Below are 16057 nucleotides of genomic sequence, written 5' to 3'. Positions count from 1 at the left end.
ATTACAAATTAAATTGTTATAATGACTTAACTTATGCATTTATTAATTTATTTATTGCGAACTATTAGCCTTATCCTGTTTAGTTGTTTCACAACGTTTCAACCAAATATTCCTCTGGCCTTCGTCAGATGGAAACCGCGACGGGATAACTGAATCTCCTAACTGAATCCTCAGCAATTACTGCCTTCCAGAGTTGTTGTCGTCTCACCACGTTTTTCCCAAGTAAACATCTGGCCGGCTTTGGGTAGGGTTGAAACCGCTACCTTCAGACAATGCTCACATTCTAATTGCATAATAGATTTTTGCATTTATTTTCTGAAAATTTCATCTATCTGTTGCAGATATTGACGGTGTAAGAATCTGAGAAGGCAACCCCTGTCATATACCTGCGTCAGAAACAGGGATACCTCATTTAATTTCTCCAATGCTGAAAAATTAAACTGATCAACATTCATAAGCGCTTGTTCAACGGCTACGAAGCCGGAATAGTTGATGTCAGCACAATTAGAAGATAGGTTCGTCGATTTCAGAGTGGTTACATGTGAGTGACAAGACACGTTCCGGTCGTTCGTTTTAATGGCACAACTGTCGGTTTCGAAGATCTTTGATATTTTTGTATGTGAGTTAAAAACAGGAAGATATACGTTTTGAACGACGTTCTTATTTATAAAAAATATTTTCAATTTCTTAACAAAAGAAAGTCGCAGCGCAATTTGTGAGGAAAACGCGCTTATTTTGTTGTCTGTACTTACTGGCATGGTATTTCCCCACTGCCATTTTAGCGACGACTTTCTTCTTCTTGTCTGATTTACCTAAAATTAGAAAAGCCTTCATTCAACTACAGTTTTTGCATAATTATTGAAATCGTTGAACTGCATAACTGTAACTAGAGTAAAGCATTTGAGTGGAAATCATAAGATGACAGGAGTTTCCTTTTTTTTGTATTAATCTCTTTTTTTATTGATACGTATGACAAGATACTTAGATTTATGGATTGATTTCGAAAGAAAGAGAGGGATAGAGAGGGATAGAAATAGATAGATAGATATAGACAGATAGAGAGAGAGAGAGAGAGAGGGAGAGAGAGAGAAAGACAGAGAGGCAGACAGAGACAGACGGCAGCGAGGTCATACAGCATTGAACCGCAGGCTTCTTTATTCTTTCTCCTTATTTATAAAAGCCAGGCGTGTGAGAACTTGTGAAAAATGGCAGGCGGGACAAACAGTGTAAGAGAGAGAGAGCGAGAGAGAAAGAGAGAGAGAGAGAGAGAGAGAGAGAGAGAGAGAGCATATTGATGTTTCCTCTTTTCGGGAGGCCAGACAGAGACGAACGAGACAGACAGGGTTAAAAAGGGCGCCGGGCAGAGATACGTTGTGAGCGTCCATTTTTCTTTAGTTCATGTTCTTTCTTTACAGAGGGCAAACATAGGTTAGCATACGCGAAAGAGCGCATGAACAAGACTGTAAAAGAGGGAGTGCAAGAGAGAGAAAGAAATAAAATGGAGAGATACATGGTGTGTGAGTGATTGAGAGAGAGAGAGACAGAGAGAGAGAGAGGCGGGAGTTTATAGGGGTCTTTTTTCTTCTTTTTTTTCTAAGCGAAACCAAATACAATGATACTCACAGGTATAAGTTTAGTTGTGGCGATATTTTTGACACAGTTTAACGATAGATATTTACAAAAATTTTCACCTTTGCATAATGTGTTATAACGTCAAATGGAGTGTCAAGTCAGAATCCCTAAAAGAGCAATCTGATCTTAAGTATTGCCGAGACAACCCAGTCGAAATTACGCGATAAGGGCGGCTGAGGCCTTAAACAATAGATTACTCCACTTGAAAGTCGAGTGGTAAGACCTGGAAAGGTAAAGAATTCTCGACTGGTATTTGTAGACATGACCTCCGCAACCGATTTAGCGAGGAGACGCAACAAAAAAATAATCGACGGGTATATATTTACTTGATTCCAACGCAGCATAATGTGACACAAGGCAGAGAATGATGTCAAGTTAATGCTCTAAAAAAGATAGCAGTCTCACCTAACAAAAATTTCCCGGAAGGGATGGGGGCTTCTAGGTACTACCTAAGCAGTTAGCTTATTTCGACATGTATTTGATCAGTTGTTGTTTCCGCACATGTCGGGCTGATTTTCGTGAACGGATTTTTTATTTATTTTTTTTTCAATTCAATTTTCACCCCTAACAAGGCACAGTGCAACTTTGAAGCAGAGGGCTACTATTAGGGACTTAATTAGTGGGGTCAATATGAAGGGAGATGAGTAGAAAGATGTTTGTTCACATTACACTTGAACTTCTGCATATCAGTGCAGTTGGGAAAGCAGAATCTCGGAAAGGAGTTCCAAAGACCCGGTTTTCTGGGGAAGAAACTATTGGAGTAAAAGGCTTTCTTGCACCTAGGGATCTCTACTGTAAATGGATGAAACTTGGTAGCTTGTCGGGTTTGTCGGGGGTAGTTACGTCGGGGAGGTACAAGTGTTTTCAGTTCGTCAGAGCATTCACCAATGAAGTATTTGTAAAACAGGCAGAGGGATGCAACATCTCGTCGATGGGACAGAGGCTGAAGCCTAGATGACAGTTCAGGACCTATCAGGTTTGCGACTCTATTTTGAACACTGCTATTGGTGGTAGAGAAGGTTTCTTGTAGCTATTGAAGGAAACAAGCTTAGTCTTAGCAGCATTGAATGTGACCACCCATTTTTGTCCCCATTTCACAACAGATTGGAGGTCATCCGCTAGTGTTTCTGCCATTTCCTTGGATATGTGTTCATTTGTTTTCCCCTCATATCTGTTATAGGGAGCTGTGTCATCGGCAAATATACCCATCTCGGAAACAATTTTATCAGGGAGGTCATTTATCAATATCAGGAATAATAGAGGTCCAAGGATAGACCCCTGAGGTACTCCCGCATTTATGTCATATTGTTTAGATGTACGACCGTCGAGGACAACTTATATAGATTATAGACTGGTATTTCTACGCACGTCTCCAAGCAACCAAATCAGCAGGGAAACGACGTTAAAAATAATGGGAGGGTATTATCACAAAAAAATTGACGATTATATTTATAGCCAGTGCTGATAAAATGAATCAATAAGGTATCAGAATCGTTGTATAAATATAATGAATCTCTGAAGTTTTTAGCCATAGCTTGACACGAGGAGAGAACTACAATAAGCCGATCCTGACTGGACAGATAGTACTACATTTTACCTGAAAATTCTTAAAACCTTTTGTTTCGATCGATGCTGCTAATAGTTTGTTATAAAAATTTCATTCTCATTTCGATGCTTTTCTTTTAATCTACGACAGTTATTTTCTCTAGTGATATCATTTTCGACCATTCTTTTTTTCTATTATTATATCAGGTAGACGTTTTCCATATCTATTTTCAGAGTGATCTCATACTAGATAAGCTATGCATAATTATCTATATCTATAAAAGTGAAATTTTCTGTGTGTGTACCCCTACCAAACTACTCTGTCAATTTTCAGTTTACAGACTCGAGGTTTGACATGAGGGGTATTCGGATTTGGGGAAACTCTTGTTAATCGGTTTTCGGCCAGAAATTGTCTGTCAAGGGGTCCACGTTCAAATTTACCAAACGCCTCCGCCAATTTTGGGTCTAAAACACTTGAAAGTTTAGATATATATTACTTGGGCATGAATCAAATTTTTAAATTTGATTTGAGCCCAAAACAATATATGTTAAGGGGTCAAAATTTGGGACATATTACAAGAAAAGATTTGATATCTCAGCCAATTTTTGGTCCAAACCATTGACATGCTACATATTACATGGTATTTAGAATTGCAGCAAACTTTTAAATCAGGGTTTGTACCAAAATGTAGCTCAAAGAGGTCAAAGTTGAAAGAGTTGACTTTGCAGAATCTATCAAACTGCTTCGCCAATTTTGCGTCTAAAAACATGAAATTTTAGATGTAGGTTACCAGGACATGAGACAAACTTTTAATATATATATATATATATATATATATATATATATATATATATATATATAGTAATGTTACATGATAAGGGCTGTTCCCTTTTCATGTAAGTATAAAAATGGAGAATTTAGTTTAAAATGAAAATGAAATAGCAGTAGACAAATTCGAACCTCGTAATTTAGTTTAGAAATAGATTACGTGTGAGAATTTAAAAATGTAAAACAAACATTTGCTTAGAATATAGATAAATATTTCAAGGAAAGAATGTGAACTCTCAAGTTTGTTATGAAATTTTAAATTGAAAGAATGCAGCTTATAAGATAATGTTTTTAGCATATTGAATATAGGTTAAAATTCCTTTTGTAGAAATAGGAAAAGTTTTGGACACGTATGTCCAGAACACGTGAAAGAATGCACATGATTTAACATGTGTATGATGTCACGGAAAATAGAAAGTTCGAGGGATAGAAAAAAAACTTCAGAGTTAGTCAGTCAGTGAGAAAACTCGGAGAGAGTCAAGTCTAGGAAGCGAGACGTCCCTTCAAGAAAAAAATGTGAAGCCTTGAATTCTTGGTGATGGAAACACGGCCGTGTGACGAAATAAATCATCATGTGTTTTGTAAAGCTCGTCTTGTCTTATGATTCTTACGAAAAGGTAAAGTGAAATTGTATTATATATTTGTGTTATAAAATGTCTTTACATACACGTCTCAACATCATCATGTCTACACAATGTCTGAACTGTCTGAACACTGTTTCCTCACTCAAAGAGCTTTCTTCTTCTTCCATTCAACACAATTAAGGAATGAACATTTAATATATAAGAATCTCTCCTAACATGAACAATCTCTCTAACTCTACAACAACATCTCTCTCTCTCTCTCTCTCTCTGAGTCTCTTTAACATCCCTATCGAGAACTCTCTCTCACTAAGAAAAAGCATCACTTATAATAAAACTCTTACTTTATCTCCAAGACTCTCTCTATGAAACCCCTATATAACAAACAGTATTTTGGTGTCCGTGAACCAGTTTGCATCAGCGATGCAAAAAAACCGAACCTGGGGTCGATACGACGGAAAAAAAAAATTAAAAATTACACGATCACAGAATGCGAAAAAGAAAAAAAGAAAGACAACGTTTTAAAAGGGTCCAAGATAATTAAAAAAAAAAAAAATAATACCACGGAAAAAAATTACACGATCACAGAAATGCGAACCAAAAAAAACAAAAAAAAATTGAACATACACGCACACAGAGAACAAAAATACAAGAAATATTAAAAAAGAAAAAGAAGAAAAGGCCGATATGCCGTAAAAGAAATCCGTAGTAATGAATGGAAATATAGTAAACAAGTCACCATGCGTAATTCATTGATAAATGAATTGGTTTGTAAAAAAAACACACACACATACACATACACGCAAATGCACAGATTGTGGTCACCCATTATTGTTTTGAAATTTTTATGAAGTGTCAATTAGAAAATTGTGTCAATATGAAATCGTTTGGACGAATTGTTGAATTTAATCTGTCAATCAAAACAGGAATTTTTCAAAGGTCTCATGTAGTCTCTGAAACAGCGTGTAAATTGTTTGGAAATGCGTTTTTGTGTTCATAATTGAACTTTTCGGCTTTTTTGCGTGTTCATTTATTTATTTTTTTTGAAAAAAAGGGACAATTTTTTTTTTTGTCAGCGGACTTTTGAAATGTATAATGTAACGAATTTTTTTAATTATTTTTTGTGTGTTTTGTTGCAAAATGTTTAAATGTATTAGGGTATTTTTTTATTGAAAATGTTTTTATGATGTTGAACAAATATTGTAAATTGTCTAAATGTATATCATTGATTTTTACAGCACACTGGAGGTGCATGCTGAGCAAAAAAAAGGGTACATTTTTTAAAATTTGACCTTCTGGGGGCAAATCAAGTGATTAAGTTAGATCAAGGAACAAAAAAGAAAAAAACAAAAACAGAAACGATCAAATTTTTAACTGTGACTCTTAATATGACACCTTAAATTTTATTGTTTTGGGCTCAAATCAAGTTATTAAGTTAAAACCATGTCAAAGGAACCTACATCTAAAATTTCAAGTGTTTAGACTAAAACATTGTCGGAAGAGTTTTGTAGATTTCTCAAAGGTCAAATCCTTGAACTTTGACCCCTTAACGGCTAAATTTCTAGCCGAAAACAGATCACATCGGTTTCCTAAATCTCAGTACACTGTATTTAAAATTTCGAGTCTGTAGACTGAATATTAACACAGTTATTGCGAAGGAAAATGTACACAGAAACACAGACAGGCAGACAGACACACACAGACAAGTTCACTTTTATATATATATATATATATATACATATTTATATATATATATATACATATTTATATATATATATATTAAGTAATGTGATTGATAATTTAAAATTTAAAAATCAAATTATAATTACATTAAGAATCCGTTTCATAAGAAGGAACAACACCAAAATCAATTATCTGTACGATCGTTTCGGAAAACAATGCTTTTTATTGTGGTAGACATCAAGTTACGTACAATAATTAGATATAGTTTTTTTAATAAGCAAGGTCTCCTCGTCAGCAAATTTTGAATGGTTTTTATTAAATTTAAAAGAGACCATAAATAAACCTAGCATTAAAAGTAAGGCAGATGTATCTTTTAATTTTTCGCTTTTTGAAATCAGGAACTATGGTTAAAATACTCATTTAGATGTTTGCTATAGCTTTTTACCTTATAAAACCCTTATTTCCAAATTTCAAACAGTATTTTTTTTTAAATCCAAGATGGCGGCCTTCAACGCGCTCTAATAAAAACGTGTTTTTCCGCTGTAAAAAAAAAAATACTTGATGAAATTAAGTCAAAATTTTTTTTTCGGAGAACTTTGTTCTATAACGTACATACAATTTGAACTTTTTTCGGTATTTTCATTTTTTAATGTCTTGACTAAACTGTACAAGTATCATAAATAATTATAAAATATATCTTCAATCTGCTTTCGAAAGAGAGTCGCAGCGCCATTTGTAACGAAAACGCGCTTATTTTTGTTCGTACTTACTGACATGGTATTTCGCTACTGCCTTTTTAGCGGTGACTGTTTTCTTGTCTGATTTTCCTAAAATTAGAAATGCGTTCATTCAACGAGAATTCTCTGCTTTATTATAAAAATTACTGAAACAAAGGACAGTCTCCTTTCGCTTTAAAAGAATTACCAGACGAGCATGATAGAGATAACGACAAAAGCGTAGGAATACAGGGGTTTCCGCGCTACAGGGTTTTCTTCCTTATTCTTTTTGTCTCTTTGCAAAACCCAGCCATGTAGAAGCATGAGAAATGTTTCAGACTTTCTTCGAATATCAAATTTTTTCCGCATTGCTATCACCCTTCATACACAAAATGACATATTTGTTTACCAGTACTTCTTCAAGCAGACTATCGAAGTCGTCGCAAACAAACGTTTCTTTATATTACATTTGTAAATGCCTCACTGAGCGTTCTCACCTTCTTTTGGTTGGGCAGTTCATACATTCCGATGTCTCTAGTTTGCTTTGTCATCTACAGTAATGCTTTTTTTTTTTCAATTCCATTGTCCTGACTGAATGTTCTCGTTGTGTTTATCGATTTTTCCAGTTCCTTTTTGCTTTGAGAAAACAGCTTCAGGTCATTCATATACATGAAGTGGTTCGTTCTTTGTTCTGTGCCTGTAAATTTGTATCCAGCATTACATTTGCTTATTATTATTATTATTATTATTATTATTATTATTATTATTATTATTATTAGTAGTAGTAGTAGTAGTAGTAGTAGTAGTATTAGTATTATTATTATTATTATTATTATTATTATTATTAGTATTATTATTATTATTATTATTAGTATTATTATTATTATTATTATTATTATTAGTATTATTATTATTATTATTTTTATTATTATTATTATTATTATTATTGTTGTTATTATTATTATTATTATTTTTATTATTATTATTATTATTATTATTATTATTGGCTCACGAGGAGTTTTCACATAGGGCTTCAAAGATCACTCCTTTAAAAAAAAATATAGCCTGTGGTGTTCCTTGGAATCTGAGTGAAAACAAGTCTCTCCAGATTTTTAGTACTCTCCACCTCTTTCGATAACATTTGCAAACACATTTACATTATCGCATCAGCTGTTTGCCATTGATTTCTCGTTGGCAGCTGCTATTGGCCTTCACACACACCCATAGACATTTTGTCGGGATTATTTCACCAACAAGAAGAGGGGGAGTGTAAGAAAAGGCAGTAAATGCTTGCAACGAAATGGTGACGTTGCTTACAAGCAGTCTTTTCTTTCCTTGTGAAGGTAACAATTAACTGGTAACGTTTGCCGAACAACAGTAACGAGGTAATCAGTCTAAGAGACGCCAACCGACTAGCAAGCTAGGTAACTAGCTTCTTAACTAATAACTAACCCGTAGTAAGACAACTCCTTTTATACATACTAACTCTCAGTGGCGAGAATTCCAACGGGATTTCCAACGAGATTAGAATGTCTATTTAACTTAGTAGGAAATAGACACCCAGTTTTTCAGTAACGGCAAAACAGCAGTTCAGTGTCTTTTCTTCCCTCCGACCCACCCCCGGTAAGTCAAATCAATTTCATCCTTACAATTTAAGTAGACGATCACGAGCCATTAAGAAATATAAAGGAGTTTAAAGTTAAGTCCACCCTCTTAATGTCTACATATACCCCTATAAATCGAAGTCGACACAAACAAACGTTTATTTATATTACGTATTCACAATTTACAGAGGTCTGGGGAAAGGGCTCATCCGATGAATCATGAAACTATCTGAGTTTGTTTGAAAAATAAAAAAATAAAAAGCAATGATCAACGCTGTACAAGGACATGTGTAAAAGAATGGTAGCACTGGGGATTCATTGGGTGATGGGAGAAAAATAGGAAGTGAGATGGTAATCTAAATTTCAGCAATGATATTTGATTTTTATTACTTATATAAATACAGAGTTTTTCGTCGCACTTACATCTGTATCAAAGTCTACATTTTTTTAGTTAAAAATTATTGAAACAAACTGTATAATATACTCAGTCATGGATATACGAGCGACTAAGTAAATTTTAGTTAATGACACGTAAGTTCTTTTTTTTACTTTTGAAACCATTACAATGTATTAGATAAAAAATCATAATCAATAGAATATTTGCTCTATAAGAATAAATATGAAATCTGCATGAATTTAAATATCATATCTTTGCGTATTTTACGATGTACGTGTGTGTAACTGAAAAGCTGGCACTTGTATCAGCAGAAGTAGCTAACATATACAAATGACCAAGCCAGCTGCACGATGTGACGTCACAGCAGAGAAAAAGGTCACACTTGAAATGGAGAAGCGGTGTTCAGAGATGCACATGTTCGAGGCGTGCTTAAAGAAGCAGAGGTATTCGATGCCTGTTCCGAGAAAGAAAGGTCATCGAGACGGGTGTTCAGAGAAGCACATGTTCGAGACGAAAAGTAACACGTGGCCCGAGAAGGAGAAATGAAGTGTTTAAATATTAAAAAAAAAACAATGTGTGGTTGGAAATACCAGATATAAACGTTTTTTTTTTTGTTAAAACACAAAGTGAGTCGAGTTTTTTGCCCATTTCCTTTCTTTCTTTATATACTGACTACGCTACGTGTGTGTGGACACGGGAAAAACAAATGATGATTTTTTTCTTTGTCTGTTGCGTGAAAATTTTACGTCAGATCCAACGAGTCGTGAGCATAAAAAACGTCGCCGGTAAAGATGACACGAGTGGATGAATACGAATAATGCCACAATTAAAAATATAAATAAAAATCTCAAAATTCAAAACGTGTTTATCAAAGTCTACATAAAACGAAAACTTTAAGAAAATCAGAACTTCTACTTTTTTAGGTGATTACGCGAAAGTCAAACTCACTAACTGTATCAGAATCTAGAATTTTTCACAAGATCGGTAATTATGTCGGCGCCGGGGAAATATTGGAGTCATCCTATAAATAACAACGAGTTCAATAAAAAAAAAGTGTTAAAAATTTATAATAATATTAGCAGGTGAGACTCGGCTTTATCAGATCGTAAAATACGCTTAAATATATTTTAATTCATGCAGATTTCGTATTTATTATTACAGTGCCAATTTTGTATTGAATATTATATTGTACCTAATATGTAATAGTGATGTCATAAGTTTAAAAATGCTTCCAAATTACCAATATCTCTCTGTCCTTCATTAGTAAGCAAAGAAACAAAAGACACTCATGAATATGCATTGATGGTATTGATTGCCAGTTTAATGATAACTAATATCATGAGAGGATTGAAAATGATATATAAAATAAACAAAATTGATTACTTATGAGGATGGTTTATAACAAGAATGGGTTTAGATTTGATTTTAAAAGAATCATGTTGCAGTATGAAGGGAAGTTATCCAGCGGTAATTTGCACGTGTTGGTTAGTTCCCTACTTTCACACGATCGAATCGTCAGGATATGACATGGCTTTCTTCACGATCACACTAATAAAAAAAAAATGTCAAGCACCTGTGTTATCTTGATTATTCGAATGACTGTTCTCATCTTAGATATTATTTTTACAACGTTTCAGCCGATGTAACCACCACCATTGTTCATCTGCGCCTTGGAAAACTTGCAAATCTTTACGTTGAACTCGGAAATCTATGTGTGATTTAAAACCCAACAATTTATTTAATACTTGGCGGATTTTTGTGCTCTTTCTGTCAAGTATTATAAGGGAAGAAATCTTCAACATTTCGTAAACATCTAGCATATAAACGGCTATACGTATGCCTGTCTGCTTGTCGGTCTGTTTGTACGTTTCCATATTTTCAAACTCTATCTCCCCCGGTACTAAAAGTCGTAGAGAGGCGCAAGGAATCTGAAATAATGGATTTTTTACGGGCCGTTCTTTAATGAGTTTTTAGTCGGTACAAATAGTTTTTAATGAGTCTTTGGCCGGTACAAATAGTTTTTAATGAGTCTTTAGCCGGTACAAATAGTTTTTAATGAGTCTTTAGCCGGTACAAATAGTTTTTAATGAGTCTTTAGCCGATACAAATAGTTTTTAACGGGTCAAAAATGGGTCAAAATATAAAAAATCGTTATTCATTTTGCGCATTCATCTTAGTTTATTTTAATTTTTAATCAATTCATATGCGGGTCTTGTTGGCATAGTGGTGACGTAACCAGATTGTAATGCTACAATTTCGGTTTCGATTCTCGCTGATAGGACCATTTTTTTACTTTTGAAATCGCTATTCTATAAAAAATATATACAAAATCGGGACAAATTAAATTATCACATTTAAGCGTATTTTACGCACAGGCAAAAGCAAGTGCCTTCCTTACCCTGCTAGTCCCAAAATAAATACTTTTTTCTGAATTTTCAATCTGATCTTTAAAACAATATAAAAATAAAAGGATAAACCATTTTGTGAGTTCAAAATTGCTTAACAACTAATACAACTAAACAATAAAAAGTACATTCTTTTTGGGATACGCAGCCATACGGATATCAAAAGAAATTTATTAGCTGATTTAGCAGCGAAAATCTTAAACATCTGTTATGCGACCATACCTGCTGTTGATTTTATAAGCCTGACTTTACTGTTTGTGCGGTAATAATGGTTGAGATTGAAAAGGCATTGAATTGAATCGTTTTGAGATTGAGTTCATGTTCTTCCACTGCATTGAGTGAGTTTTAGTCTGTAGGTCAACCAGGATAGTTGTAGGTAATAAGGATAATCTGTAGGTCAACCAGGATAGACCTGGTTGAGTCTCGTTTAATGAGTATTTTGTAAACACATTCTTAATTATTTGAACTTTACGCATTCCAGCTGGCTAGTCTCTTCCAAGTACTCTCGTAGATGTGGGACTCTATATATTTTTTATTTTCTAGAATGTACAGAAATGACATAAAAACAACAACAAAAAAATGGGCACAAGGCCAGTCAAAAATTAGGGAGGGGTTATTTATCTTCATTCTTGTCACTGTACCATTGTTTGTATATGCTGATACTAGCTGAATTTCTCATTCACAACAATACCGGAAGCACATCGAAGGTCGTCCTACTAAAGATCCCCAAATCATATGGTGAGTGCGGGCGTGTGTGTGTATGCGTGTGTGTGTATGTCTGTGTATTGCGTGTGAGTGTGCGTGTTTGTATGTGCATGTGTGTGCGTGTGTGCGTATGTGTGTGCGTATGTGTGTGCGTGTGTGTATGTGTGTGTGTGCGTGTGTGTGTGTGTAATTTAAAATAATAAAACAAAGTGGAAAACACAGAATTATATAAGAAGTCGTTTGCTTTATTTCATTGGTTTTGGAGTGAGAGAAAAAAGCCCCAAAAATAAAATCAATATTTAATAAAAACCCTCCCGACCCTCTCTAGGTGGTAGATCGTCAACTGTTTTCCAGCTAGGTGTGAGTCGAAAACAAGCAGGTCGCTTTGTACATGGGGCTGAGTTCTTGGAAGGGAGTATATTAAGCTGCTCCAAGATCACTTATTGGCGTGTCCGAGGACGAAAAAGAAAAATATCGGCGTGTGGGTATCTTGGATGTTTCCAATAGGAGATGGAGGGGCGGTTAGCTGAGAAACTATGTTAATAATTTTTCAGAGGTCTGGAGTTCAACATCTGACTCACAAATAAGTCATGCTTATGTTACCACTTTTCTCTGTAACTTGATCCTTTTTAATATTTAATGTTTTAAAGCTTCACCAGGCTCCGAGTTGTTTTTTTTTCTTTTTTCGAGGTTCCAGTCTGAGCCGACATTGAAAAAAATTAGTTTCTAAAATATATACCACGTGTTGTCTTATTAATGACCTTTCAAGATTACAGGATTATATGTTGATTTTTATCTTTCTAAAGGGACATAAAAGTAGTACAATATTGTTGTGTTTGGGGAATTAATTTCACCCATCCTGGAGCGGGTATTCTATTAGTTTTAATATATAAAACTCAGCATATTATTGTATTATGACTACTATATTAAATAATTTTCAACAGATAAAAATTGAATTCTTTATATCAGTACAATAAATCCATAAAAATCATTATATTTTAATAAGTATTTAATCTGAGAATATTTCTCGAATTGAACATGTATTTTATTATTAAAATACTTTAAGCAATATTTTATTAAATCCATCCATGGTTGACCAATTAGATGGGCAATGTCATCAGCTCCATTTCAGTCATGGCTGGTGTTACCAGATCAGGCTGTCTGAAGATATCAGCTTCCTGACCTAAAATACACCAAATATTGACGCTATCATTTTTTTCTTTTTCTATGCAAAACTCAATCATGTTCTAAAAGCCCAAAATATATTTTTTTAAAATTCCTTTATAAAACGATTCAACCAAACCAAACATCATGAATAAATAATTGCCTTTGTCCTCTAACTGCATGCCAATTGGCTGATGAGTATGAGCGGTGGCAACTAGAAAGCGAACCGACTGGAATGAATTTACTAACAACAAACCACAAGACAGATGGCAAAATACGGAACTAAACATAAATGACAAAACCATGGCCCATACACATTTTCCCCAGTCACATCTTATAGGAAAAGAAAACCAACCCATTTGTATACCATGTAACGCACCACACTATTTTCTTTATAAAAAAAACCTTACTTACGCTTTATTCTATGCGATGTTTAGCGATAGTTATATTAGGAACTAAATTAATTATTAAGGCTTTATTGATCTCTCTGATAAAGGAGGAGTGTAGAGTGTAATATATAACGCACGTAGGTATATAGCATATCTTCCATAGTGGGGTTAAGATATGTGGAGAGTATGTGTGTGTTAAACTCTCTGGGAGAATATAGGCCAGTTACTTGAAAGTTGCTCATTTAATCATCTGTGTAGATGTGTTGTAGCTATGATGGGGGTTTACATGAGATAGGCGGTTATGCTATGTCGGTATATATTTTAATTGTTGGATATTCTTAGAAAATAAATGAATACATCTATTATATTTAAATATATAGTTTTCATACCTTCATTTTTTTTTCTGTATTAACTTCTATATTGGTATCTCCTCCAAAAATACATTTCATTATCTTCCTTTAAACCTCCATATATATATATATATATATATATATATATATATATATATATATATATATATATATATATATATATATATACATATATATATATATATAGCCAGTAGAGTTTAGTTTCCTAGAAGTACATCCAATGAAACAACACGTGTCTACCAAAATAGTGCTCAATGAGTGAACAGAGCATGTATATTAATTTTATTTATACAAACATTGATGGCTACATATGTGCATACATGTTTCTGTAATCACCCACGTTGGGGGATTACGTTTTCAGGCCAAGGCTTTTGAAGGTAGTTCTTGGCCTGAAGACGTAATCACCCAACGTGGGTGATTACAGAAACATGTATGCACATATGTAGCCATCAATGTTTGTATAAATAAAATGAATATATATATATATATATATATATATATATATACATACATATATATATATATATATATATGTATATATAAGGTGTTCCATATATTTTATCTCTTCGTTAATCGATCATAAGCGTGCTTTATTTCAGATCGTAGTTTAAAATAAATATAATTATTTATTTCAAGCAGTGAAAGATGTCGTTTAAATAAAAAATCAAACAAAAAAAAATACTCGTTTTTTTTCCGATTCCGATACCCCCAAATGTTTTGATTTTTCGGTTCCCTATTCCAATTTCGATTAATCGTCCCAACACACACACACACACACATACACACACATACACACACACACACATATATATATATATGCATATATATGTATATATATGCATGTATATATATGTAAATATATACATAAATATATAAATAACTATATATATATTTACATAAATATACATGTATATAATATATATATATGAATATATATATAATATATATATATATAAATATATACATATATAAAATATATACATATATTCTATATATGTATATATATATAAATATATATTTATATATATTTATATACATTTGTATATATATAATATATATACTTAAAAATGTTTTTAAAATCATAAAGCAAAACATATACGTTGCATTTAATATTTGCATGAACATATATATATATATATATATATATATTCTTGCTTGATTATATATATATAATTATATTATATATACATATATATATATATTCTTGCTTGATTATATATATATAATTATATTATATATACATATATATATATACTTGCTTGATTATATATATATATATAATTATATTATATATACATATATATATATTCTTGCTTGATTATATATATAATTATATTATATATACATATATATATATTCTTGCTTGATTATATATATATAATTATATTATATATACACATATATATATATTCTTGCTTGATTATATATATATAATTATATTATATATACATATATATATATATTCTTGCTTGATTATATATATATAATTATATTATATATACATATATATATATATTCTCGCTTGATTATATATATATATATATAATTATATTATATATATACACATATATATATATATTCTTGCTTGATTATATATATATATAATTATATTATATATGCACATATATATATATATATATTCTTGCTTGATTATATATATATATATATAAGTATATTATATATACACATATATATATATATTCTTGCTTGATTATATATATATATAATTGTATTATATATACACATATATATATATTCTTGCTTGATTATATATATATATATAATTATATTATATATACACATATATATATATATTCTTGCTTGATGATATATATATATAATTATATTATATATACACATATATATATTCTTGCTTGATTATATATATATATATAATTATATTATATATACACATATATATATTCTTGCTTGATTATATATATATATAATTATATGATATATACACACATATATATATATTCTTGCTTGATTATATATATAATTATATTATATATACACATATATATATATATATA

The 16057-nt window shown here is 32.1% G+C and overlaps 1 protein-coding gene across 50 annotated transcripts in view; it reads right to left on the bottom strand.

Moving 5' to 3' along the window:
* Positions 1–16057, bottom strand: part of LOC145254714 (uncharacterized) — a 269962-nt gene that overhangs the window by 79179 nt on the left and 174726 nt on the right. For 5 of the 50 annotated variants that reach the window (XM_080113386.1, XM_080113392.1, XM_080113387.1 and 2 more), the window contains 2 exons: positions 7041–7097; positions 753–812 (listed from right to left, as the gene is read on the bottom strand). The exons of 43 other annotated variants lie outside the window; for them this stretch is intronic. In XM_080113386.1, coding sequence (XP_079969512.1) covers positions 753–812; positions 7041–7097 — 117 coding nt within the window. The remainder of the gene's footprint in view (positions 1–752; positions 813–7040; positions 7098–16057) is intronic. 2 more of the 50 variants (XM_080113399.1, XM_080113391.1) reach the window with 2 other exon arrangements.

The sequence above is a fragment of the Euprymna scolopes genome, chromosome 30, assembly GCF_053919585.1.
Source record: "Euprymna scolopes isolate OS-2025 chromosome 30, ASM5391958v1, whole genome shotgun sequence".
Taxonomy (NCBI): domain Eukaryota; kingdom Metazoa; phylum Mollusca; class Cephalopoda; order Sepiida; family Sepiolidae; genus Euprymna; species Euprymna scolopes.
Note: the sequence above shows the minus strand (reverse complement) of the source record. Positions and strands in the feature narration are given on the sequence as shown.